This window comes from Pararge aegeria, chromosome 7, assembly GCF_905163445.1.
Source record: "Pararge aegeria chromosome 7, ilParAegt1.1, whole genome shotgun sequence".
NCBI lineage: Eukaryota > Metazoa > Arthropoda > Insecta > Lepidoptera > Nymphalidae > Pararge > Pararge aegeria.
This window is the reverse complement of record NC_053186.1, coordinates 14,488,001-14,514,905: the sequence shown is the minus strand read 5'-3', so window position 1 is coordinate 14,514,905 and position 26,905 is coordinate 14,488,001. Positions and strand designations below refer to the sequence as shown.

The 26,905-nt window shown below is 36.0% G+C and overlaps 1 protein-coding gene across 1 annotated transcript in view; it reads left to right on the top strand.

Moving 5' to 3' along the window:
* The window catches only part of LOC120624931, a 151,964-nt gene that overhangs the window by 21,256 nt on the left and 103,803 nt on the right, over window positions 1-26,905 (top strand). Inside the window, exons 5-8 of the mRNA XM_039891756.1 lie at window positions 1,601-1,726; window positions 5,411-5,637; window positions 6,944-7,046; window positions 9,532-12,205. Coding sequence (XP_039747690.1) covers window positions 1,601-1,726; window positions 5,411-5,637; window positions 6,944-7,046; window positions 9,532-12,205 — 3,130 coding nt within the window. The remainder of the gene's footprint in view (window positions 1-1,600; window positions 1,727-5,410; window positions 5,638-6,943; window positions 7,047-9,531; window positions 12,206-26,905) is intronic.

The following is a 26,905-nucleotide window of genomic DNA, read 5'->3' as shown; positions in this document are numbered from 1 at the left end:
TAGGTTGCATAGCACTGAATACCGCAAGCGCAGTTGACAGTTCAGTTTGATGCTGGAGCAAACTGAAAATCAATGCTGAGCATTGTTGCCAATCAAAGTACAGTATAATGCTGAGTTGGCGACCAATAGCCTTATTGTTATGTTACCTAATATTGTATTTTGTTTCTGTAACTATATCTAAAATAATAATAGAGCATGGCCATAAAGTTATTATTATTATCAATGGATAGGGATGACCATGATGAGTCTTTGCAAAGTGTTAAAGATAAATAACTAGGATATAAATTAAAGGGAAAACTCTTAAAAGCTGTGTGGTATTTCGTTTTATGTGAATTCTGATATAATTAGATAAACATTGAGGTTTTGCATATACCTAATCTCATAAAATACGCGAAGTGTAAATAATTTATCTTAAGACTTGTGTATCAAACTATCTCTTTGAGAGCGCAGTCTTTAGAAATTAGATTTTACCCACTTAGAGGTAGTTTGTACAACTTCGCTTTGGTCTTTACGCGGTTGTGTGGAGTATATTATAAAGATTACGTCTCGCTGGTCAGCTTAGTTAACAAAATTTATCCTCGGTTGTTAGTTTGTGAATTCTGGCGTTTATTAGTTCTCTAAGTACTGATTTTTGAAAGTTGCTGTAAGTTGGATTGTGACAAACAATGATATAACTATTCCAACGTTATGCGACGTTTGTTTCTAAGATTTTAAAATTAAAAACTATGAATACTTAATAATTGTTATATATTAAATAGGTACACTTATAAAGCTTTAAATACACAAGTCTCAATACATTTTATGTAAGTAGGTTTAGAAGGTCATTTGGAAAAGGGGATGCTCTCGAACACCATCTATAAATATGATCACTAATTAAGCTAAGCTATTTTGTAATAGTAGAGATTTTTGCTCGTCCGGGTAAGTCCTGCCATCATGCTAATTTCTGCCGCAAGCAGCATTGTTGCAATGCTTTGTTCCGGCTTTAAGAGCGTGGTTGCCGGTCAGGTGGTAGGCATATGAAACTTAAATCTACCCCTCAGGTTGACGGGCCGGCACTTTCGAGGACATGTTCCTTGCATGCCCTGGGAAAAGTGGCGTGCATAGAGGGTATGCTCAGGGTATGCATATGGTATAAAATGAACAAAAACACCAGTAAAAGTTATAAATACTTAAGGGTAGTCTTTTTATAACTCTTACAAAGGCTATCCTTAAATTTTAAAAATTCTTACTGGAGATTTTCTTCATTTTATATCATCTGCAGTGGCGTGCACTGGGTTTCTTACCAGGGTATGCATACACCATTAAAATTGCATAAATGAGCCAAAATTCTCCTCCTATACGAGTTATGTATCAATATTAGGGTAGGCAGTGCTTTTGTGAATGTATGAAGTGCACGCCACTGATCATCTGCATACCCTGTGCATACCCTCTATGCACGCCACTGCCTGGAAAGTGTTGTGTTTATAATCAATGATTTTCCACACACAATCAGGTGAGCCATCATGCTTAGTCCGCCAATAATTAAAAAAAAAAAAACATATTGAGTGTTGGAAGAAATTAGGAGAACTATGTATTTTAATCCTAAAATCTTTGTTACCAGGTTGCCCACCGTGAAACATTTGCTTGCTACACATCCAACGTTGGTGCACCAATATAAGTACCCTAACTGGAGGGTACACAAATTTTATTCCACACCTCTTCATAGAGCCGCCAAGAATGGACATGTGTGAGTTTTTCCACAATTTAATTAAAATTTGCTTATAATTGATAAATTTAGAACAGAAGCTTGTTTGGGGCGTTCGTAGAGTTATTTTGAGGATTTGTTCAATTCTGAACATTCCATCATCGGAGCTACGAGCTAAGATCTCCACTACTGTCTAATGCCAAATTTATAAAGTCATAAAGTTCTCTGGCCTACAGCAGATCTAGCACAGGCAGACGACAAAAAATTATATCCAAAATTATATCCAATAAATAATAAGGGATATAATTGACTTGTCCACCTGCTAAAGCACGGGAATATGGAATTGGAGATACTATTTCCACTTGTGCGCCACTGCTCTGAGAGTTGATAAATCTGTGGAGAAGATAAATTTGTATCCTTTCTCCGGGGAGATAATTGACTCCCTTAAACTGTGTGGGGATAACGGGTCAGGATACCATATTCCTCTACCCTAGGGTCTCGTACGAGGCGACTTAATGGAATAAAACGAAGAACAGGCAGCGTCCTGTGTGCTACACTAATCAACTGCTATTATCAATTCGTCCCCCGGCGTGGAAGAGGCTTTTAAGATAACATAGTCGAATATAGGCCATTGATGATCCGTACTCCAAAAATATGAAAGTAAAACGATAATGTGTGTTTCATCATATCGACCCATTACCATATAATGAAAGGAAGCCATGGCCCAGTGCGGATTGTTGGACTCCACCCACTTATAAGAACTTTATGGCGCACACTCAGGCTTTCGAGTTTCCTCACGATGTTTCCCTTCACCGTTGAAGCAAGTGATATTTTAATCGCTTTAAACGCACATATCTTATAAAAGTTATAGGTGCGTTCTGGGATTCGAACTCGGCTCGCCGAAAGTGAAGTCGAAGTCCCATCCACTGGGCTATCACCGCAATTTAAATGTGTCTTTATGAAGCTTAAAATTTGACCCAGAAATATGACCATTGGGAATTTGATATTCTGCCAGGCCTAAAAGTAGCCTATGATATGATACTATCCATCTTCTTTTCAACTATACCTGTCGATTGGCTGCTTAGTTAGGGCGTGAAGCAAGTACAAACAAACATACTTTCGAATTCATAATATTACTAGCTGTTGTCCGCGTTCTTCGTCCGCTTTTATTACGGTTTTTTATTTATCCCGAGGGAACTGTATGTTTTCTTGGAATAAAAGGTAGCCTGTGTTACTCTCCGTCCTTTCAACTAACTCTGTGCCAAAAATTAAGTCGATTGTTTGCTTAGTTAAGGGGTGAAGGAAGGACAAACGTACAAACACACTTTCGCATTTAGAATACCTATTAGTATACGGTATTGTCGATAGATTTATTTCATCATCATCATCATCACTTCAACCGTTTGACTCACTGCTGGACATAGGTCTTTTGTAGGGAGTTCCAAAATCTACTGTCCTGGGCCGCTTGTTTCCAGTGGCTCTCAGAGTCCCAGCGACTCGTTTGATATCGTCTGTCCACCTCGTTGGGGGCCGACCAACGCTGCGTTTATCTGTTATTTATTTCAGCACCTTGGAAACATAAAGTCCATCGGTTCTTCGAGTTATGTGCCTCGACCATTTCCACTTCCGCTTTGCGACTCGCTGAGCTATGTCGGTAACTCTGGTTCTTCTACGGATTCATTTCTGATCTCGTAGAGATACACCCTCTCTACGAGATACTCCCACTCTACGAGATACTCCGCGATCGCCCGCTGAGTGACTCAGAGCCTTCGTATGAGGCTCAAAGCTTTATTAAATCAACTAAACATCAATCCTGTACCTACCTACCTACCGTCATCAAGTAAATAAGCCCATTAGACAGCCTTTCGTACCTAATAAGCGGCGCAACTATTTACTGTGTAATATTTGATTGTGACGGACGGCCGGACAAAGTCACAGTTATTATACCTACGGAAACCTAAAAACACCAACTCTGTACTCACCTACATACCGTCATCACTCAATGCAATAACCAAGTAAATAAGCCCATTGAACAACCTTTCGTACTGTAACAAGCGGCGCAACTATTTATTGTTGAATATTAATATATGCTAATGTAAAGGCGTGTACACACGCATTGCGTATTCATATTCGTTCGTTCGTTATAACGCTTCGGTGTACCCTCGTTTGCGGATTTGCCTCAAATTATTGTGCGAGCGGGGTGTCAGAGATTGTCTATTATTCACATTTATGATGCTGGGATGCGTAATTTGGTAACTTTTGCGGTGGAATTTAGTTTATGCGCTTACTCCCTGGCGGTCTTCTCAAGACCTTCCTGGCGCAGTGGGGAGCTTGTAGCGGTTAGCGGGAGGTCAACGGCTCGATCAGCGGCAGAGAAAATTTTGAATATATCTATAATTTTCGATTTTTCTCTGGTGTGGTCTGGTGGGAGGCTTTGGTCGTGGCTAAGGCCGTCGCGCCCTACCGAGAAAGTCGTGCCGCCAAGTTATGAAGCGTTCTGGTAACACAATAATTTGAGGTGTTTGTTTGCGGATTTGCCTCAGATTATTGTGCACGCGGCGGATATCAGAGAAAAGAGATTGTCTATTATTTACATGTATAAAACTAGGTTGCGTAATTTTGTAACTTTGGCGGTGGAATTTAGTTTAGGCGCTTACTTCTAGACTCTCTTCTGACGACTTCATAGTGGTGAGCATGTAGCGATAAGTGCTAGGTGGCAGGGAAAGTTTGAGAAATGTTTAATTCCTAATTTTTCTGTTCTCCTGTCTGGTGGGAGGCTTTGACTGTGGCTAGTTACCACCTTACCGACAAAAACGTGCCGCTAAAAAATTTAGCGTTCCGGTACGATGTCGCGTATAAAAATTATAACGACATGAAGCCACGCTAGACTTGGTTTTACGACAAATACAATTTTTGCTAGAATCCCGCCTAAGCTGTCCTACTAAGTATCACACGATCACAATCACCTTCAGTCTATTATGATGGTGGTAGAGTCACTACACACGGACAGACTTGACGTTTCAAAAGTGCTTGTATTAGGCCTACTTGAAATAAATGAATTTTGAATTTTGAATTTTGAATTCTATTAACGTCCTACTCTCACATAGAAAGGGTTTAAGACCTACCACGCTGCTCCAATGCAGGTGGGTGGGTTTAGTGTATACTTTTCAATAAAAAGGACCAATATATAAAAGGTATTTTATTCATATCCTTTTATTCCGTGAAACATTAATACAATGTCCATTAAAAGGAATATGAAAACGCGTGAAAAACCTATAAATATGCAGCGACAGCTTGATTCGTTACTCTCGAACATACATATTCAGTGGATTGATTTGTGACATGGAGATATTTGTTGATACTGATTGATTGATGGTAGTAACACAAAACATACCTATACTTTTGTTTTTTACTCCACTGCGTGTTAGCTTTTGTCTGCAATCCCATCTGCCGGTAAATTTTGCAGTCTAAGGTGCTAAAAGGCTAAACCGTTAAGAGAATAGCAATTATATAAAAACCATACCCCTTATCGGTTTTTACGCGACATCTTACAGGAACGCTAAATTGAGATAGACGTCTTTGGAACCCTCGTAGCTTTAGGTTTAAGTTGGCGAACTAAGTTATCACCACCCCCCAATTTACAATTATGTATACATTTATGGCCCACAGGCCCACATAAATAAAGAAATTTGGAATTTGAAATTTGAATTGTCATTTTTTTAACAGGGAGGTAGTACAAGTCCTACTCGCAGCGGGAATAGATCCCAACATACGCACAAACTCTGGTACCCCCCTTCACGAAGCCGCTTGCTTTGGCAAAGCTTCAGTAGTGAGAATACTATTAGAAGCAGGTGCAGACCTGAACGAAGTAGATGGTAGAGACAAGACCGTGGAAGAACTACTTGCAGATTATTCAGAAGAGGCGACGAGGCGAGTCAGACGTGCAATCAGAGGTAAGTACTGAATTCAAAGTTCGTATTTCATATCTCATGCTCTTTAAAGTCTTGTTTGGCGCTAGTTGTGTGCGAATTAAAACTGTGTTTTAGGGTTCCGTACCCAAAGGGTAAAACGGGACGTTTTACTTAGCTATACGCTATGTCTGTCTGACTGTCTGTCTGTCTGCCTGTCTGCCCGTCTGTCACAAAGCTGTATCTCATGAACCTTGATAATTAAGAGAGTTGAAATTTTCACAGGTTTTATATTTCTGCTGCCGCTTTACCAAAAATACAATAAATTCAATAGTCCAGAATGCAACAAATATTTAGTTATACAACGTGTAGTTACACGTTGTATTGAATTACGAAAAAAATATTGATGGGTGCATAACAATATTTCATAAACGTGTAAAAATGATTTGCATGTGATGTTAGGGGTATATCTGACTTTTTATCAGTTAAAACTACGGCAGTGGTTTACTCAAAAACTATAAGGTTTTCGGTTTCACAGATAAGTCTCAGAGACATTACATAATGTTCCTCTAAAGCCTGTAAAGTATTATTTCAGTTTTTATTTACACGTTGTATATTTCTTACTTTAAAAAAAAATACTAAAACAACAATACATTCAATAATCAAGCATGCAACAATTTTTTATTTATATATTGACTTTAAAATTAAATAATTGAATTATAATAAAGTTTGTATTTAATTTAACTTACTACCGTTTTTTGTTTTGCCGTGTTTATAGATTTATGTTTATGTATGGAACCCTTCGAGAGCGAGCCCGACTCGTAATTAGGCGGTTTTTTATGTTCTAGTGCATAGATGTTGTAAAGGGTGATCCAATTCAGTTTTCCATGTTTGCAATCTTTTAAATTAGACACATTTCAATAATTGCGGGTGATTTAAACGTCTAATCATAGTTGAATTTCTAACACCAAACGCGGTAAAATATACGGATAATACGGACACACGGCTGAACTCACGTGAATTTTTGTCGGAGATTGCCCGACTAGTTTCGATCCTATTCCTTTGTCATGAGCATGTTCGCGGGGACAATAAAGAGAGAGCATAAAGTGTGAAGGAATTAGATCGCCTGTGACAATCTACAATTTACAAAAAAAAATCTTGATATACATAGAGTACAAAGTAAAATAAGAACATTTCATTGATGTTTTTTATTTCATCACGACCATCGTCATATCAATCCATTACCGACCCACGGTTAACGCCGTAGTCCACCACGCTGTCCCAGTGCAGATTGGTGGACTAATTTATTTACTTATTTAAAAACAAAAAGTGATGAAGATTCGTTTTACAGAATTTAAAAGTTCTTCGAGGAAAACCTACGAAAGTGAAGAAGAACCAAGACCATACTCAATACAAGACAGCAGTCCCACCAGCTACCCGTATATGCCCGGAATGTGAGTCATATTCTACTTATTACAAAGTACAATTGCAATGCCTTCCAGCGACTTCGTTCTATGTCACAAAAACTTCCATAAGTTTTACAAGTTTAAAAAAAAAGGCTTTACCTAAACTAAATTTACGTCTTTAAAATATTGCGACCCCCCTTACTGTGTCCCCTGCATTAATTGGGTTGTATTAAACATCCCATTTAAAGTCAATAGTTTTTAGTAATTGCACCAGAAAATTGACCTACCTAGTAGTTAGTTACCTTTTAGTTTCTTAACAGTATCGGCAACATCTTTCTAACGCATCACTGTACTTTAAAAAGGTGCAGTTGCGAGTAATTAAATTGTGTGAATTTCAACCTGCAGTGTAATATTTATCAAAATACGTAACAACGCGTAATTTTTAGTAGCATATTTGTTTGCTTTTAACCCACTAACACTGCATGTTTCTACCCCTAACTCAGATTGTGTATGCTCTTTAATGGTAAACGTATTCAAATAACTAGACGGATTGCGGTTTCTCTAAAAGTCCTTACCATGAAGGGGATCGCAAAGGAATCTCTCTCTGTAATTACTCTAAAGATGCTCTTCACAAGAGGATCTAAACATTCACTTTTAATTGGAGAGCGAGCGTCTCAATTATGACACACGGCGCGCTACCTTTGAACTCTTGATTGCTATCTTGGTAAACGGCTTTTCTGACTTTTTCAATAGAATTTCGAACGGTGCCTCAAATACCCATAAAATATTCATATAAACAATTTTAAAATCTTGTTATTCGCAAACAAATAAAAAACAAAGAACAAAAATCAAATGGAATTTTTTTAAATTCCTTTTGATTTCTTTCGTAAATTATATACTTATTGTTGAGTATCATGTTCTAAACATAAAAAAATACGGGTAAAACAATTGCAATGCTTTTTTTATTAAAAAAAGAACGTGGACTCTTCATTCTATAGATATGCGAAACAAAAACTGTCGATGCGAGCCTCATTAAAATCTTCCGTTCCTTTGATTTTGTCTAGAGACGGTCAGGTACAAGTTTGTATGACACGAGAAAGACTACCGTCCTTTGAGGACTGTTATGGGCACAATCAAATGAAAATAAACTAACACAGAATTTAAACGTGTTTTTGCCCCTTCTATTTTTTTTACCTGATTTCAGTCGTACTCGGGAATTCTCATTATAACAAAGGTTTTCAAAATACTATAATGTTGACTGTTCCAATTACAGGTGTACTGATAATGAAATGGCGTTTGAAAGGCTATCTAATACTGCAAATGCTTCACCTAACATAAATATAAGTGACATAAAACGCGTGTCTAATGCAAACATTATAGCCACCGAAAATTGGATTCGCAAATCACTACAAACTAATAATCCAAACCACTTAAGCTATACGAATACAGACAAAAGCTCTGAGCAAAATGAGCCTCATTTTGAATATCCAAAGTACTCCAACGCCCATAATTACATTAATTTATTTTATAATTTATGGCGCTCTAAACAGTCAAATACAAACGATCAAGCCGATATATATCAAAATATGCCCTCACTTATAGCAGAACCTTCGTATTTTGAACAAATTACTAAGGGATTCAATGGTAACCACAAAAAGAAGCCTAAGCCGGCACCAAAACCTAAAATTCCCAAACATGAATTAGGATCACTTTATGCAAATATACCGGATGATATGAAGCTAATTCGTGAAAATATTTACGAAGGTGTGGGGGAAAAACGCTTAACTAATGAAAAATATGCTAGAAAATCTTTTTCTGAAATATATACGTGCATGAATTCTCCTAAGGTAGGTATATCATTACCTGGAGGAACCAAAAAATCAGACACAAATCGGAAAAGTAATTTATCATACTCTAGTGGATCCTTATACGTAGATATGATACAAAATCCTATTTTTAAAAATCCAGTATCTGAAGGGGTCTCTTCAGGTTGCCATTTTAGAGGATCTATTGGCTGTATTCATGAGAATAATTCTCTTTATTATTCAATTTATGAATTGAAACCTGAGGGGATGCGCAATCATGAGTATCCATTTGAGAATAAACTAAAATTTGACCGGCTGCCTTGTTTTTGTCATCGCAAACGCAAAGAAGTAAAATCATGTGAGATTTACTATAGTTGTGAAAATTTTAATCAGGTCGATGTAGCAAATAGTTCGGACGAGTCAATTTTAAAAAATTCTAATGAACAGATAGATTTGATCTTTGAGCCTTCTGAGAAAGATACCTCTACAAAACGAACTGGAAAATCTGACAGGATAAAAAATGTTTTCGCAAAGAAAATTAATCAGTTTACACAACTTTTACTTGATTGGGATACTTCCTCGTGATAACTTTATACATATTTTATTTGTTATAAATTGAAAAATATTATAAATAATTTCGGTGGCGGGTAGTGTAACTAAATATTAACAAATTTAATGTTAAAATAAAAAAAAAAATTTACATTTTTGTTGCTTTATGTGTTTTACAGGAAAGCCCCACAGACCCAGAAAAACAATAAAATAAATCATAGCCTATTAACACCTTCTTCATCTTTTGTAACAAAAAATTCATCCCAAAGTTTCGTTAAAAAGCTTGCTTCAAAATGCTTGGGCCTCAAAGCAAAGTTTAACTCCGCTCCTAACATATCTAATCAAGGGTTAGAGTCGAATGTCGTTGGAATGTTAAAACCTTCAGATAATAAACCAAATGCACACGCATTGCACATCGGAAATAGCAAATTTTTTAAAATACTCTCGAAGAAGGAGGAATCAGGCGACATACCCTGCAATGACGAATTTGATACTATTTCATTAGATAGATTAGGTACGTTGAATAGAGATTCGACTGTTAATAGAAGTAATAGAAGCTGTCCAGGATTTAAAACGTCTTTGCCAAATATTTCGGAAAATAATGAGCTCAGTGATGATGCAATTGCCGAAAGTTTAGTAAATGAAGACTCCGATTATGGCAGCAGCAAGAAAAAAATGAAACCCTTGTCAGAAGCTATAAACTACAATACAAAGCATAGGATTTTTGAACCAAGAAAAAGAGATAATAGGATCTCTGTAACTTCAAACGTTTCTTTAGATTCGGCTAATTTAGTAAATGAATGCTATGAATCTTATGAGTTTACTTCAGAAAATACGCCTGATATTAACTGCAGAGAAAATAAACCTGCATTAAGCCCAAAGCCATCGCCACGCTCTAATTTAGCAAATACATTTAATAGTGAAAATACGATATATGAAAATATAAAACCAGAAAAAAATTGCATTAGTCGTCCAACTCCTGCCGCCAGAACCTACATTCCAACAAAATCAGTTATCAAAGAACCAGAGAAAAAAGTATTGTATGAAAATGTATTAATTCAACCTGAATTAAAAGCTCCTGAACCACCCAAAAGAAGTTTTATGGTAAAAGCAGAATCAAATAATTCATCAACTAACAATAGTAGGACATCTACTATGTCTTCAGATTCTATGATTGATGAATCTAACCTAGAAGACATTCTGCTCTCAGAAAAATCTAAATCTTTTCGCCATGGTCAAAAACTGGTGCATAGAAAAGAATCTAGTAAATCTAGTATTTACCGAACTCATTCTAACGCCTCCGAGTTTTCGGATACAACGGAAGTTAGTGCCATAGAAAATGTTGATTGTAGTGCTGAAATTGATGAAAAGTCAATATATGCATCAATGGTAGGAACACTGCCAAACAAAAATTCCGATAAGGTTAAGAAAAAAGTGCTATTTAGGCACAAAACATTTACAAATATTGAAATCGATAGAAACTCTATTAAAAACTTCCCAAAACGGGACGATTCATTTCTAAAAGATACTTTGGCGAGCTATCATATACGTGGTACCGGACACTGTATTTACAAGGCTCCTACTGTTCAAGAATTTATTTATATTTTTAATAGAGACACACTTTATAGTGACGTAGCACCTTTTACTAAAGTACCCAATAATATGAGAGACAGCTACTTTGAAACGGCTATATGCTTCTGTCGACCAAGACCTCCTAAACATCACACTAGTGCAGAAGACTTGTTAGATATTCATAGCAAGGAAGAAGTGGAAGAAAAGGTATCGATAGACATGGATACCTTTGTTAATAAAATAGAATTAGTTTCTTCTTCATTTCGTTGTTTTTGTGATTCGGAGACATGTTCGCTGCACGCTAGTAGACGAGAAATTCCAACGGAACTGGTCGTAAAATTCTCAGCCATAAAGAAAAGTATTTCCACGCCTGACATAACGTTAGAGATTTCTCCTTCTTCGACAGTACAAAAAAGTGGTTTACAAAAAAACAAATCTGTGCCTGCAAATTTAGAAGAACCCTATGCAGTAGTTAATATAAACGAAATTGAGAAAAGAAATAAGGCAAATTGTAATACAGATAGTAAACTGAGAGGTTTAGATAGTCCCACATATTACGTTCCAATGTCACCACATTCGTCTCTGACATCAACTGGGCGACCTTACTCTATTAAAGATATATCTGAAGTAATTTCCTTAGGTTCTAATTCAACATCGACTGGCGCTAACACATCCTGTGCTTCTGATACTTCGCTATTACACAAATCGAACTCGGAACACTCTGGCCATTGGTCATTACAATCATGTAACTCTAACATCACAATGGCTTCCGATATATCATTTAAAACTTGTTTGGAAGAATCATCGTCAGATGAATCGGATACCACAGTGCATTCCGACGACGACATTTCCGACGCGGAGACGGTTAAATCTGACGTTAGCACGACCAAACGCCCGTGGATACAAAGCAGTTCCTTTAGATTTGCAAATCGTTCGGGGAACGAGACTGAAGACGCTAGTGTAATTGAAGAGGAATATGGTTCTACTAAATTTGAATCTTCATCCTCTAAATTCGAGAGTGGAATAAGCGTAGATTCGGAGAGTTCGTCGTCGGATTGTGGTGGAGACAGCGGTGTTCCGGGAGAGGGTTGTGACGTGTCGCTTGATGCTTCGCTTGAGCGTGGTTCGGGGGTGGTCGGGGGTGTTCGCAGCGGGTCGGGGCGGCGGCGGTGGGACGAGGCTGAAGGCACGAGTGAGGGTGACGCGCTCAGCATCTCGAGCGCGACGTCAAGCTGTGCGCCGCTGCACTTAGCGCATCAACATGAATATAGCAAGGTTTCGGTAAGTCACTTTTCATATCCCTACAATTTTTTTTTCTGATGCTCTTAAAGTTCTTGTTTATACTTGACTAGCTGTTGCCCGCGACTTCGTCTGCGTTTGATTTTGTTTATTGATGTGTCATTCAATTTAGTTGTAGTTCTAAAAAAACATAAAGTATTCAGTATCGCTAAGCCCTAAATGAGGGGTTTGCTGCTGTCCGCTGAGGAGTTCTGTCCTTTATCTCAAACCACAGTTTGGTCAATTTTTAACACATATAACCACTATAGTACAAAAATAATTATTTAAATCGGTTATGATTTGTCGGAGTTATGGTGTAAAATCGTAAAACACTTTCATCCCCTCTCCCAAAGGAACCGAGCTTAATGTCGGGATAAAAATTGTCAACATGGCGCTAGTGGTGCACTATCTTGCTCCGTATTAATCTCGATTTAAAAATAGTTAAACTTGAAGTTGATAAAAGTTTTGTTGGTGTAACTGCTTATTATTTAAGTGTTTCTTTTTTGTTTCAACTTTAATTTTATCTTTACTTTCTGTTTAATTTAATTCCAAGTTGGTGTACACATACTTTGGGTTGTAGCTTAGAACAAAACTTGTTATTACTTATATTTAGATCTACTTTTAGTTATTACCTGTTTTGTGTACCTAATAACAATAAACAATAAACAATAAAAATAATCCTATATTACTTCTAACACTTCCAACAATATGTTTACAAAGTTTCATGAGGATCGGTTAAGTAGTTTTCGCGTCAAAGCGTAACAAACAAACTTACATTGACATTTATAATATTAGTAGGGATAGGGATAGGGATGTAAGCGTACTCAAATTTGTATGGACGGTGGCCTATAACTAGCCGCCATCTTCGAACCCCTTATAGAATTTAAATACCGATAGTTACGTAATTTTCCATGAAAAGCATGAAAGTTCTAAGTTCTAGTTATTACTAGAAATTCCATACATGCTTTATTTTCTAACAACTTTTTTCAATAATTCCAGTATTGATTATTTTTCTCTCTGATTTAAAATTGTTTAAAAATTGATTTATAATTGTGTGATTATAAATCAATTTTTCAAAGATTTAAAGTTGGTAATATACATCCCGTATATAGATTCATTAAGTAACTTATTTTCATGACGAAAATTCCGCCACTAACCAACCAATTACATCTTACTACTGTGTCTTGAAAAATTAAACCTCTAAAGTTAACCACAAACTAGATTTAGTAACGGAATGTTCCGTGACAATTTAACATATTGTAAAGGCGTAGAATTTGTAAGATAAGCCTTATTTTAGTTGGTATTAGGTTTGGCTTTCTTTGACTATAACAAACATAGCGGTCGTCATCAAAATCGTCCTTATAATCGTCCCACTGCCTTCTATTTCATAGGAGAGATTTGGATCGACGCGGGACTCTGACCCAGTGACCCAGTAGATAATAGAAGTAATAGACCGATTTTCGTGAAATATAGCTAAGAACACTCCCGACTAATTCACCTTTCAACCAGAAAAATAAAACTAAAAATTCGTTTATCCGTTCGTAACATACGATGCCACAGACAGACACACAGTTTTAGCGTCGGGCGTTAAAAACAAACACCCGTGAATTTTTTCATGAAAACATTAAACAATGCATGGCTATAAATGTTAATTTAAATGTCGTGAGAATGTTTCTCGTCGGACTTTTTCCCACATGTGGCATGTGTGCTTAGCCACTCGACGTTATACTTAGTTACGCGGCGGATGTTACACAATGGTTTAGCTCTATCCAATTAACTGACAAATCATAAACTATTTTCGTCGTGCAACCATGTTATAGCAGAAAAATGGGATTTGAACTTTTACGCTCCGAGTGAATAGATGATAATTGCAATGGGTGTTATTAGCTACGGAAATATTAAATAGGTAATAGCATAGGATATAACAATTATAAGTATATTAAGACTGTTTACAAGCTACATTATAAATGCGTTAATGTAGTTTGTAAAAAATCTAATATTTAATTAATAAGTGTTACAATTAGGATATAATTAAATGTTGACGTGTAACATGTATTGCCAGTAATATATATAATTGTTTTACATATTCTTATTTTTATTCTTTTTTTATTCCGAAAAACTAATAAACTTTAGTTAGTTTTTCGGGATAAAATTATTAATGGCCGTCTCCATGATGCAAACTATGTCTATGCTAAGTTTCGCCAAAATTATTTAAGCTGTGAAGCCGCTGCAAAGCTGTGTATTGGGAACAAACGAAGTCTCAACTTTGTACTTTGTTGTATTTAATAGATAGTATATTAATAGTTATCTATAATAATATCAGGGAAGCCTACGAGGCTGCGAGGTTTTTGGATATGACTAAATTGATGGAGGTTCACTAGACTTAACGCGGTCTGCCGGTCAGCTAGAGATATTCAAATCATCATCCTCATCCTCTGCTAATAGGCTGAGAATATCCCACTTCTGATCGTAGGTCTTCTCTTATAGGAGTAAGCTACCTTAAACTTACATCCACCGGAATTTTGCAATAATACCCATAACCATAGTTGGGTAAAAGCTAAAAATCCTCATACACACCATGCTTTAAAATTTATTTATGAATGTTAAGTCCCAATACCTACTTTTAGACGACTACCTGGGTAATTAATATAAATGGAAAGTGAATATCCTCTGTTTTGGTACGGTGGGTGGCTTCTGTAGTGGCTATTTACCTTTCCACCGAAAAGTCGTGCCGCTAAGCGAAAGAGTGAAAAGTCAGTGTCGAGCTTGGAAGATAGAAAAGTGATTGTTGTATAATGTTGAAGTTGGAAATGAGCAATTGCTCAAGTTTTTTGCCGGCTTCTTGTAGGTAAAATCTTATATAAACCATTTGAACCGGTGGTAGAGTCACTACAAACAGACAGAGTTGAAAACAAAATCAGAAGTCCTTATGTTAGGCCTACTTGAAATAAATGAATTTTTAATTGGAATTAATTTATGTCGTTTAGTCACAGTATGATGTCGACGACTAACAAGAGTGGAAACGACAAATATGAATAATGTTGAAATTCATGCTTAATATACTTTTAAACACACACACCAAATATTGACGAATGAATTTTTCTGATCCATACACTTCGACGTGATAAAATACGTGTTCAGCAATCTGCCGGCCGGTAATTTGTAATTTTGTTCATGCTGGGCCTAAAGAAGAGGAATTCTATTCTCTATAGCCGCATTCCCGGTTTAAACGCTCAAATAAAAATATAAATATTTCATTCTTAAAAAATTCTTGATCTTTGATATATTTGTCTTAACTCCAACTTCACAGTCTACTAGTCTTTAGAATGCATAAATAATAATTTATAGCTATGAGGCCCCATGTAATTAACATCCTAAATCGCTGAATGGTTAACTGGTGACTAGTTGCAGCTGAACACAGCGCAGCACAGCGTTTATCAGAATAAACTTAATAAATTACCCGAAATTTGAAACACCGTGCCCACATGGACAATTTAAATTCTCACGAGGGTGAAAAAGGCGTGGCCACAATACACCTTGTATAGCATTTATAATCATCAAAGGCATCTCAATAGTGAACTCGTCGACAAGCGCAGAGTTCATAAGAATAACCTATAGAAATCCATTACCCGTAATTATAACACCGTGCTCACATGGGTTCTAGAGTCAAAATCCTTACAAGTCAGAAAAAAGGAAGCCTGGCCAAATGCCATAAAGATAAGTATGATTCGTCGATGAGCATAGCACTTATCGGAATATTCCTGGTTGTCCACATCTAATAAAGTAATATGTAATCTGTGATAATAACACTGTCGACATCGGCTATATAATTTTAATTGTATCAGGGGTGAGAAAAGGAGCTTAGTTGTAAGGCTCAAAAAGATGGGTAGGACTAGGATAGTCATCAAAAAGTCTCGGCAATGATCTCGTCGACGAGCACAGCGTTCATTAGAATAGCCATGATTGTCCGCATCTAATAAATTAATCCGTTACCCGTAATCATAACACGGTGCCCACATGGGCTCTAGAATTTAAATCGTCACGAGCGAAGAATTAGGAAGTCAGTCAGTCAGTATCGCCGCGTATACCGAGGCGTGCTTTCGCGTCTTAAATTAACTAGTGTCGTAAGTGACTATATTGTCGTGCGTGTGTGCAGTTTTAGTGATAAAAATAGCCTATAGTTGTGGGAATGTTCTGCTGTGTGTTGTTAAATGTTATCATACTGGGAGGAATGTATCCAGGATTAATTTATTGTAAGTATTCATGATAAAGCTACTAATAAAACTTTATACCTACACCTTTGTAACGTTCGGATCATTTCTCATAGACTGGTTACCCTGAATAAATATAATTTGTTCAATGATGCATCATCATTTTCATCACTTCTACCGATTGACGTTCACTGCTGGATAGCTATAGGTCTATCGCTTTCCAGCGGCTTCCAGCGACTCGCTTGTTGACTGAATACCTCGTTGGGGGTTGATCAGCTAAACCGAAGCAGCTCAGCTTTACCGGTGCAGGGTCGCCATTCCAGTACCCTTGGACCACGACGTCCAACGGTTTTCCGACACTTGCCATTTCATCTTCGCTAGAACTAGAACTAGAACTAGAACGAAGAGTTGCTCTAATGGTTGGCGATCTTTAACGATTATTACTACACGTTCGTGATAATAACCAAGCTCCAACGGCTTATGCCCGTTTTCTCTAACAACGAATAAGTAGCGCCTAATCTAAGAAGATTCTTACGCATACATCAACCGTTCACCAATACTTCTTCAATCATTAGGCATTCGATTTAAGCGATGCCTAGGTTGAGTGAAAACGGGCATTAGTGTATTAAGTGACTGACTGCTATCGAGGAAAGCGGTGATAGCCTAGAGGTTATGGCTTAAGTTCCCTGTCCGTGGGACCGAGTTCGATCTCTCCGAAAGAAAACTGAAGCCTGAAAATTTTTGGAGTTATTAATTTAATTAATAAAAATAACGCTTGCTTGTCTCTGACTTTTTTGAGTTCTCTGTGACGTTCTCAATGGCGTGTGAAGTCTACAAATCCGAATTTGGCCAGCGATGTGGACTAAGGCCTAAATCCTTCTTATTCTGAGTGTAGACCCATGCTCTGTAGTGGACCAGGAAAGGGTTGATTTGATGACGATGATCAAGAATATATTTATAGCAAACACAATAGTTAACAATTTGTCAATTAGTGAACCGATCCCAGGTCCTCATGATCTGCATTCGAACATACCAACCCACGAAGCCTTTATATATGTTGTATGTTTCAATGTGTTTTGATTAACAGTGAAGTATTACAAAGCCAAAAAGGTTCAAAGTTCATCCGTTCAGATGGGGGACCATAGATAGTGTGTCATTTAATTCCAATGATCTTTTACCAAGGTCGTCATTCCTAAATGTTTTGGTCGTCATGCCTCTCTGTTTATTTGTCCTTCTTGCACGCCTTTAATAAGCAACCAAATAGACTTGTATTTTTGCATAGAGTATGTGGAAAGGACGAGGTGTAATGTAGGCTGCATTTTATCCCAGGAAAACAAACGGTTTCCATGGGATTCGTAAAAAACCGTAATAAACGTGGACGAATGGATGCTATAATAGATCATGATAAAGTAAGTGTTATTAAGAATTTCTCCACAAACTCCAAAGCCACGAGAACTTCTCTCATGAGAAACCAGGTGGATTTTTTTTGTGCGGTCCAAATATTATATGGTCTCTTGACTTCTTATTTCAAGCTTTTGGTATGGGGTGAGCTAGTACAAAAGCTGGTATGACGTATCTACTGAATTGTATGTAGAAGATGCAGGACAAGTCTGAAACTCAGATTTAGTAAAATAAGTCGACTTTTTCATTAGCACGGCAGACTAGGCTATCATCTCTTTACCAGTAACTAGTAGATTGTATTATCACGGAAACAATTTCACATTCAATAACACCATGTATAAAATATTTATCAAGGACATTGAGAGAGTGCTGCCATCGTAAAAATCTAAATTGGAAGCAATAATATAAGCAAACAATAAGAACGTGTCAAGGGCTTAATAACCCAATTTCGTAGTTTCGCAATTTCCCATACGGCTGATACGTCAAACAATGTGGCATAGATTAAAGATAAGAAACAGTTAGTTCAAAATTATGTTATTATGAGCTTTTTGGAACTATTTCTAGAATCTAAGACCTTCTCCGATAGAATTTAAGATCTATATCTTACCGTATCATCACCATCATATCAACCCATTACATTTATCTATAACGTTCTCAAAGGTTTGTGAATTCTACCAATCTGCCCTTGGCCAGCGTGGGGACGACGGGCTCCGCACTTGTCAGAGGAAACCCGTGCCCTGTAGTAGGTCGGTAATGGTTTGATAATGATGATGATGATCATAATTATTACAAATTTTGGGTTAGGCTCACAAAAATAACATATATTTAGAAGTATTTTATTTACTTTGAACCTCGATATTGTTAGTTACCCACTAGGTAGGTAAGCATGGTTTGGATGATGTAAGTCCATACTTGTAAGAAAGTACGTTACAACGACTTGTCAATAATACTGGTTATTTGTTTTACTTACCTTTTGTAACAATTACTTCTTCTCATAATTAGCTGTAAGAGATCAGAAACATCTTTTAAACTTCTACCAACTGCAATTCTTTATTTCTTTCAACTACGCTTGTTTTTCCCACCATCACCGGGTTATTCCGTTACATCCCCCATTTTATTTACCGCTGACATTGACATGGTTAAGCATGGTTTGGATGATGTAAGTCCATACCTTGTAAGAAAGTACGTTACAGCGGCTCTTGTCAATAATACTGGTTATTTGTTTTACTTACCTTTTGTAACAATTACTTCTTCTCATAATTAGCTGTAAGAGATCAGAACCATCTTTTAAACTTCTACCAACTTTAATTCTTTATTTCTTTTAACCTCGCTTGTCTTTCCCACCATCACCGGGTAATTCCGTTACATCCCCCATTTTATTTACCGCTGACATTGACATGGTTAAGCATGGTTTGGATGATGTAAGTCCATACCTTGTAAGAAAGTACGTTACAGCGGCTCTTGTCAATAATACTGGTTATTTGTTTTACTTACCTTTTGTAACAATTACTTCTTCTCATAATTAGCTGTAAGAGATCAGAACCATCTTTTAAACTTCTACCAACTGCAATTCTTTATTTCTTTTAACTACGCTTGTTTTTCCCACCATCACCGGGTAATTCCGTTACATCCCCCATTTCATTTACCGCTGACATTGGCATTTCCCATACAATTAGAATTCATGAATCGGGAGTAACAACTACTGATGTCGTATTGATATAATTTCTTTGATCCTAATTGATTATTATTACTGTTTATTGCAATTTTTTGGTTTCAATATTTTATTCAACTTTATTCCATATTATACTTTGATGTCGATGATGTCTCGCTTTTATCGAATTCAGTTGACGTGACTCAACAAGTTTTGCGGGAGAAGCGAAATAAATCTCTTAAGTAACAATTGCCGATTGGCGCAGTGAGCAGCGACCCTGCTTTCTGAGTTCTAGGCCGTGGGTTCGATTCCCGCAACTGGAAAATGTTTGTGTGATGAGCATGAATGTTTTTCAGTGTCTGGGTGTTTATATGTATATTCTAAGTATATATGTATGTTATTCATAAAATTATTCATCAGTCATCTTAGTACCCATAACACCAGCTACGCTTACTTTGGGGCTAGATGGCGGTGTGTGTATTGTCGTAATATATTTATTTATAATTATTATCAGATGTTAGTGATACTGACTGGAATCAATGGTTTAACTTTCAAAACGTTGGTTTAACGTGTCAAACTCACAAAACTTTAAAATTGTGAAAGCCTTTTGGAAAATAATTCTGACACACTTTACCTTTAACGTTGCGGAAGTCAGATGGCAACCGTGCAATGTAAAAACAGGAAGTCTGTCAAATCTGGATTAGAATACACGCATGTTGCATACTGAATAAATTGCAATGCTTTAGGCGTTGAAACATAAAATGAACCGTTTGAATCATCAACCTTTTAAGAGTGAGCTAAAAGGTTCACCGCCTTTTATATCGCGCAAAATATTACGAGAGTAAATTACATAGGTACTGCTTTTGTACCTACCTTCCTCTGTATAAAGTGGAGGTTCTCAAATTGTGCCAAAGCAGATATATTTCTTCGATAATCACGCATATTTTTTTTGGTTTGACCATTAAACATGCTTTTTTTATGGGGTGTGACCTCAGGGTGGTCATATTCCCATAGATATAGATTTGGTGAAGTTCTGGTCGAAGTTAACAATAAATCTCACTTAAGTAGGTATAAACATTAGAAAAGTATATTACCTATTATAACGATGCGTGCTTTCGAACTTATATTCCTACCTAAAAAATCTTTATAGTGCCAGGCCTATTTCTTAAAGTGCTTATGAAACTATAGAATCAATTTTAAACTTTGAAATATTATCCGATATATTAGTCCTATACTAAACCAAATTGAGGTTACCTTGTATTATTATCTTACCCCCAGTAATCATAACCAGAAGGTTTAAATAAAGGTACGTTTTATGATTTCTCGCCATTTCTTCGGAAATTGTTGCTCTTTGTTAACTAAACATTTTAAATCTACGCAAATAGGATAACATGTACTGGTATATTTGGCGAACTGCCAGCCACGGTTTTAAGGTGTGTTCGCTAGTGCGAAAACTATACATTAGGGGGGCTTACTAACATCTAATTTATTATTATCTATTCTTTTGACTTTAGCATAATTACCTTAAATCAGGATGTCAAGGTGTGTTGTAAAAACTGCCATTTTAGAATAATACACCAAGCGATGGCGGTAAACCACTGTCCCTACAATGATTACATTTCCGAGATCGTCGGTTAAAATTCTGGATTTTTGTATTTTTTTTTTATTATTCCACTACAAGTGGTATAATAAAAAAAAAATTTGGTGGTATGTGAGGATGCACTCTAAGATGGTAGCGGGCTTACCTGTTAGGGAGTATGGTACTCATAAACCTAATCGATTTCTACACGAAACTAGCTGGAATGGGGACTGCAAGAAATACTGTTATATATCAAAAATAACTATCTTTTGCCCGCGTTCTTCTTTATTCGTTCTTTACCGTTTTTCTACAAATTCGCTGGGAACCGTGAAGCCAGTCGATTGGTTGCTTAGTTAGGACGTGCAGGAAGGACAAACAGACAAACACACTTTCGCATTTATAGGATAGGATTAGAATTAATTACCCTGAAATAGGTTTTGAAAAAGTAAGCTCACCTGTATACAACATGTAACCGAATTAAGAAATAATTTTGAAGGATGCAAAAGTATATTTCATAAGGAATCACCTATATTAAATCTAAAGAACTTTTATTTTTCCAAACAAACGAATTTAAAACATTTTAAATATTTAGTTATGCCACCCTATTCAAGGTAATAGACAGACGCGCGTGCTAAAAAATATAAAGAATGGAGGCCAAGGTATTCAGATATTCACTTCAATACCAACAATGTTCAGGATGGCACTTAGATCTTTCATTAATTAACAGTATTATTGAAGCTAAATACCTAGTTTCTCATATTAAAGTATTCATTTTATAAAAGACATCATTAAAGCCCACCAACCTGCTTTAGAGCAGTGTTGTGGGTTGGTACTCTATAAACCTGACTTCCCAAGGAGTGAAATAAAAAACTAGACTGACTCTAATACTGTATATTAGGCTTCTCTATAATTCATATTACTTGTTACCTTCGAATGACTCTACTACCAGTTCGGAATGCTGTCTTCGGCAGAGAAGACCACTGGCAAGAAACTCTACCGTTGCTCTTTTATTCAATCAATTAAAACAACTTATAAACACAATTACAACATTGTCATATGTAATAACGCTAGGCCCTTTGATACAAGACATATAAGACAGGTCGAACATAACTACTATTATCACTTATAACATCAGGACTTTTGGAACAAGTTGTTTGTATAGAGCAACCTCTGCTACATAAACTGTCGGTATAAAGTTATGCTAGGGCTCCATATATGATACCTAAATAAACCAAAGGATGAGATATACTTATCTGATGCAACATCAAGTACAACCATAGTAAGTACCAACAACTTTTAACAACTTATCTCAACACCATCACCAGTATATACGACTCTTGTTTTGCCACAACAATATTTCCTTAAGTATATCGTTTCCATTATAAATCATCTATTCCCAATTTGTAACGTTCTATCCACAATACTTTACTTAATCTCCTTTTCTCAATTCATTACTTTAAATCCGTCCTAACTTTTTCTTTGCCGCCAATCTAACTTGTCAAACTCGCGTCTCCCGCCATAGATCCTATACTTTTATTTGACAGTCTAATAAAGTCCATTATTCTATTTTCAATACATCATCAATGAGTATACAAACTATGATTTGTTGATATATTTAATATAATCATCGGGTTTATCATAGATAAAGTGCTGTAATTCCCTATTTCCTAACACGCGCATAGTACTTACCCTACGCAATTGTACCTAATACCTAAAGTGACAGGAGTAACATGATTTTAAGTTTGCATGTGATGTTAGGGCTGTATCCTGATTTCTTTCAGTAAAAACGATGGCAGTAGTTAGTTTAAAAACAATTAGATTAGGAAATAACGTACCTCTAAAGCCTGTGAATTTTTATTTCGGTTTTCATTTACACGTTGTATAATATGATCTACCTATTTTTGCTAAAAGAGTTTGCTATTTTGTTTTATCGTTTGAACACTGTAGTTTCTGCATTGGATAAAAAAATCGTTTAATGCCCTAATATATAAATATACTAGCGTACCCAGCCCGCTTCGCCCGGCTAGATTTTACTTTATTTTATTTAAACAAAAAACTTACATCATTAAATTTTTAATTTAAGTCTCATAATATATTAAATCATGTATTTCTCTTCGTATTCATTCTCTTCTATTCTCTTCTCGACCGGGTAAAGATCATTATCTACACCCACGTACTCCCAACAATAGAATATCATCATAGTAAATAAAAGCTGTTTCTGACAGTTCGACAGTTCAAAACTAGGAGTGCTCCGATCGTCACCAAACTCCGAATTACTCGCCAGGTCAATCCGGAGATTCCCTGAAAGTTTCATTGAAATCGGTCCAGCTGTTTCGGAGCCTATACGGAACATACCCACACACTTTCTCTTTTATATGTATATATATATATATATATATATATATATATATATATATATATATAGATAGATATAAGGATATGGTCATAATTATTATATATCAGGATACGAAGACTTGCGTCAAATGTAGGGAAAATGTAAGAATTTATAGCAGTGTGATTTTAACAACATAACAAATTATCATAATGCGGAATGATTCTGGTTCAGAATTGCTTCATCGACATTACTGGCCAGATGTGCTGGATAATGTTACTAGATTGTAATTTTGTGTTTATCGTTAGTATGTAGGTCAGTGTAGCTCTGAGAGAGATAAAATAAAAATAAAATAAATATACTACGACAATACACACATCGCCACCTAGCCCCAAAGTAAGCGTAGCTTGTGTTATGGGTACTAAGATGACTGATGAATATTTTTATGAATTATATATACATAAATACTTAGAAAATACATATAAACACCCAGACACTGAAAAACACTTATTGCTCATCACACAAACATTTTCCAGTTGTGGGAATCGAACCCACGGCCTTGGACTCAGAAAGCAGGGTCGCTGCCCACTGCGCCAGCCGGCCATCATTACTATATATAGATATTTTCTCGTTGATATAATTACTTATTGTAATTTTGATTTAACAATTTGCTTTATTTCCGTCAGACTGTCACAAAGTCTCCCATGCAAAATTCAGTTAAGTATATAAAATGTTAAAGGTAATATCGGACTAAGAACGAGTGTTTTTAAATATAAGCTCTGAAACCATTCAAATAAAACTCAAGTACGTTCTTGTCTAGACCTTTTACCTCGTATGTTTATTATTAAACTATAATGATTGATGAAAAGGTTAAAATTATGATCACATAAAAATCGTGCCATTTCTAAAACTGAGCTACCAACTTATTTACAAGCTACATTGTGGGTGGTGTGAGGATCTCGTGATTTTAGCCAATGCGTAAATAACGCTGTAAATACTGCTAACCAAAAAGTTATCGCCGCATAAATATCACAATACTACGTTGGTTTAGGAAAAAAGAAAATTAGGAAGCAATTGAAAAATAATGGTAATATTGTATGAGAATTTACTCAGAATACTTACAATATTTATAGATGGCGATCTAATAATGTAAACCTTGGGATAACGATAACATTAGTTACATAGTCAGTATCACTGTGTGTGGATGTTTAATTATGTTACCGGATATACTCGTATTTAGATTTAAATTCCGAAAAAGACCAAGCCCAAGATCACTCACTCTTTGAACAAAGAAATATTTGACTTTGACTTTAACTAATGTTTCTTGCGTTAAGTTGTGGAAATTTTCCCTAAGAATAAGTAATGGACCCACCATTGCTCTACTATTCATTCCCATGTTGTCAATCTATTCTTGAATAGCGCGTGTACCCACACAGACTGTAACTCGATTTTTGCCAAATCAGATTGTTATTCCTCATTCATTGTTCTTATGTCATTCCCTCGTCCATTGTCATTCATTAATTTCGTGGACAGTTTGACAATGACAGCTACCAGTTCAACTAATACACAGTACATACTCGTATCGTTATATAAGTTGTTGATTTTTCAAATTTCTATAATAGGAAATTGATTTCTCGTAACATTCTTACTAAATAATTTTGGTTGTCCTTTTGATGGCTGTTATGGCCGGATCGGGTAGTTTCTCTAGTCAAGTTAAGATCATATTCACAAACTTAATTTGTAATATGGTTTTATTAGGGACACTGTAGGCGGGTCAACACTTGTCAGTTGTCTATGCTTCTGTCTCTCATCAGAATGAGTTAAGAGAAATTCTATGTGCGGGGTATAATGTCTAACAAGCTATTATGTAGAAAATTGTCCATTCAATGACCGGCTGCTACCAATTTAGACTTCATCCGCGACTCGATATTAAATTACTTGGACCGCTTGGGATATCTATTAGGTCCAAGTTTAGAAGGAGAGCGGATTTGTGTGCGGATTATCCTGAAACTTAGAGAGCTTATTATGAATGTAATCGGTTTTACGGTTTTCGGTGTCGTGTGAAATCCATACTCTTTCCGCAGGGTTAGTATGAACGCACCGGTATAATTATGTCTACATACCATTAACTCGTCTAAACTCTTAGAAATAGGGCGGGAAATGGTAGACATAGTTATCCCGTCTTGCATGTTATTTATTTATTTTTATTTATACACCAGAAAAGGAAAAAAAATGGACACAGCAAGAGGACACTTAAAGTTGGATACAAAAGGCGGCCTTATGGCAATCGGGCCTGTTAGCCCTAGTAGTGCGGACAGTGGCGTACAAAGGGTGTTTTACCTTGCAGGCTTAGAATGTATGAAGTGAACGCGAATCAGGAGGCTTGTACTTAGCAGGTAGATATTAAAATTGTGATAAAAGGAATGGAAGGAAAATTGAATATTATTATGACAGTATCAATGGTAATTTAAATCTCGTTTTTGAACAAAAAAAAAGGTGTAGTATAAATAAGTATTATTCTTTTTTTTAGACCACAATACTCATAAATTGTTCTTCGCAATCGTTCAAATCCACAATTACGCAATTGCGAGCACTTATCTCGACTCGGCGACATTGAGGTCTGCTGAAAATAGACGCACCGTTTCATTCAATTTTAAAATTACCCACTTACCCATAAAATTGTCCTGCGGGTGGCCTCTTAGTTGTACTCGTATAAAATAGTATAAAGATGGTTTCCTATTTATTTAATTTTATTAAATTACAGGCCTTTTATCGGCTCTGTGGCAACACCGAAGCCTGTTAAAAATAAACAAACCGTTTCATTCAAATTTAAAATTATCAACTACTACAACTTATTAATTTATTCTGCTCATCGTTTTACTAATATAACACGAGTTCTTATTTCATTATTTTTAAAACGACTCTATTTAACAATGCCGATTTTAGGCCTTATATCGACTCTGTGGCGATACCGAGGCATGCTGTAAATAGACACACAGTTTAGTTAAATTTTGCGTTCATGCTATATTTTTTTGAAAACCGTTCAATTTATTTATTTCATTAAAACCACTTTATTGCATAATAGAAGAAACACACACAGGAACACTTACGTTAACATACATTATATGCAAAAGGCGACCTAAAATCACTAAAAGTTATCTCTTCCAGGCTACCTTAACTAATGGAATAAGACAATGAGAAACGGGAAATCGCAATTCTATATTAAAAAAAAATAAACATAAATAATTAAATAAATTTATAAATGTAATAATATATATAAATATTTATATAAATATAATATATATTAATATTTATGCATAAATACACATACATATACTTATAATATTAACATGTTTATAGTGACAAATAGTGGCTCCTTACACGAATTTTAAAAATCGCAATGGATTTAGAGCGTCGAATATCATCAGGTAATGCATTCCACAGCGTTGCAGCTTTTACTGTAAAGGACTCCGAATAACTATGTATGATTTGGACTTTGAGTAAATATTGTAAAGAGTCTTAGTTACAA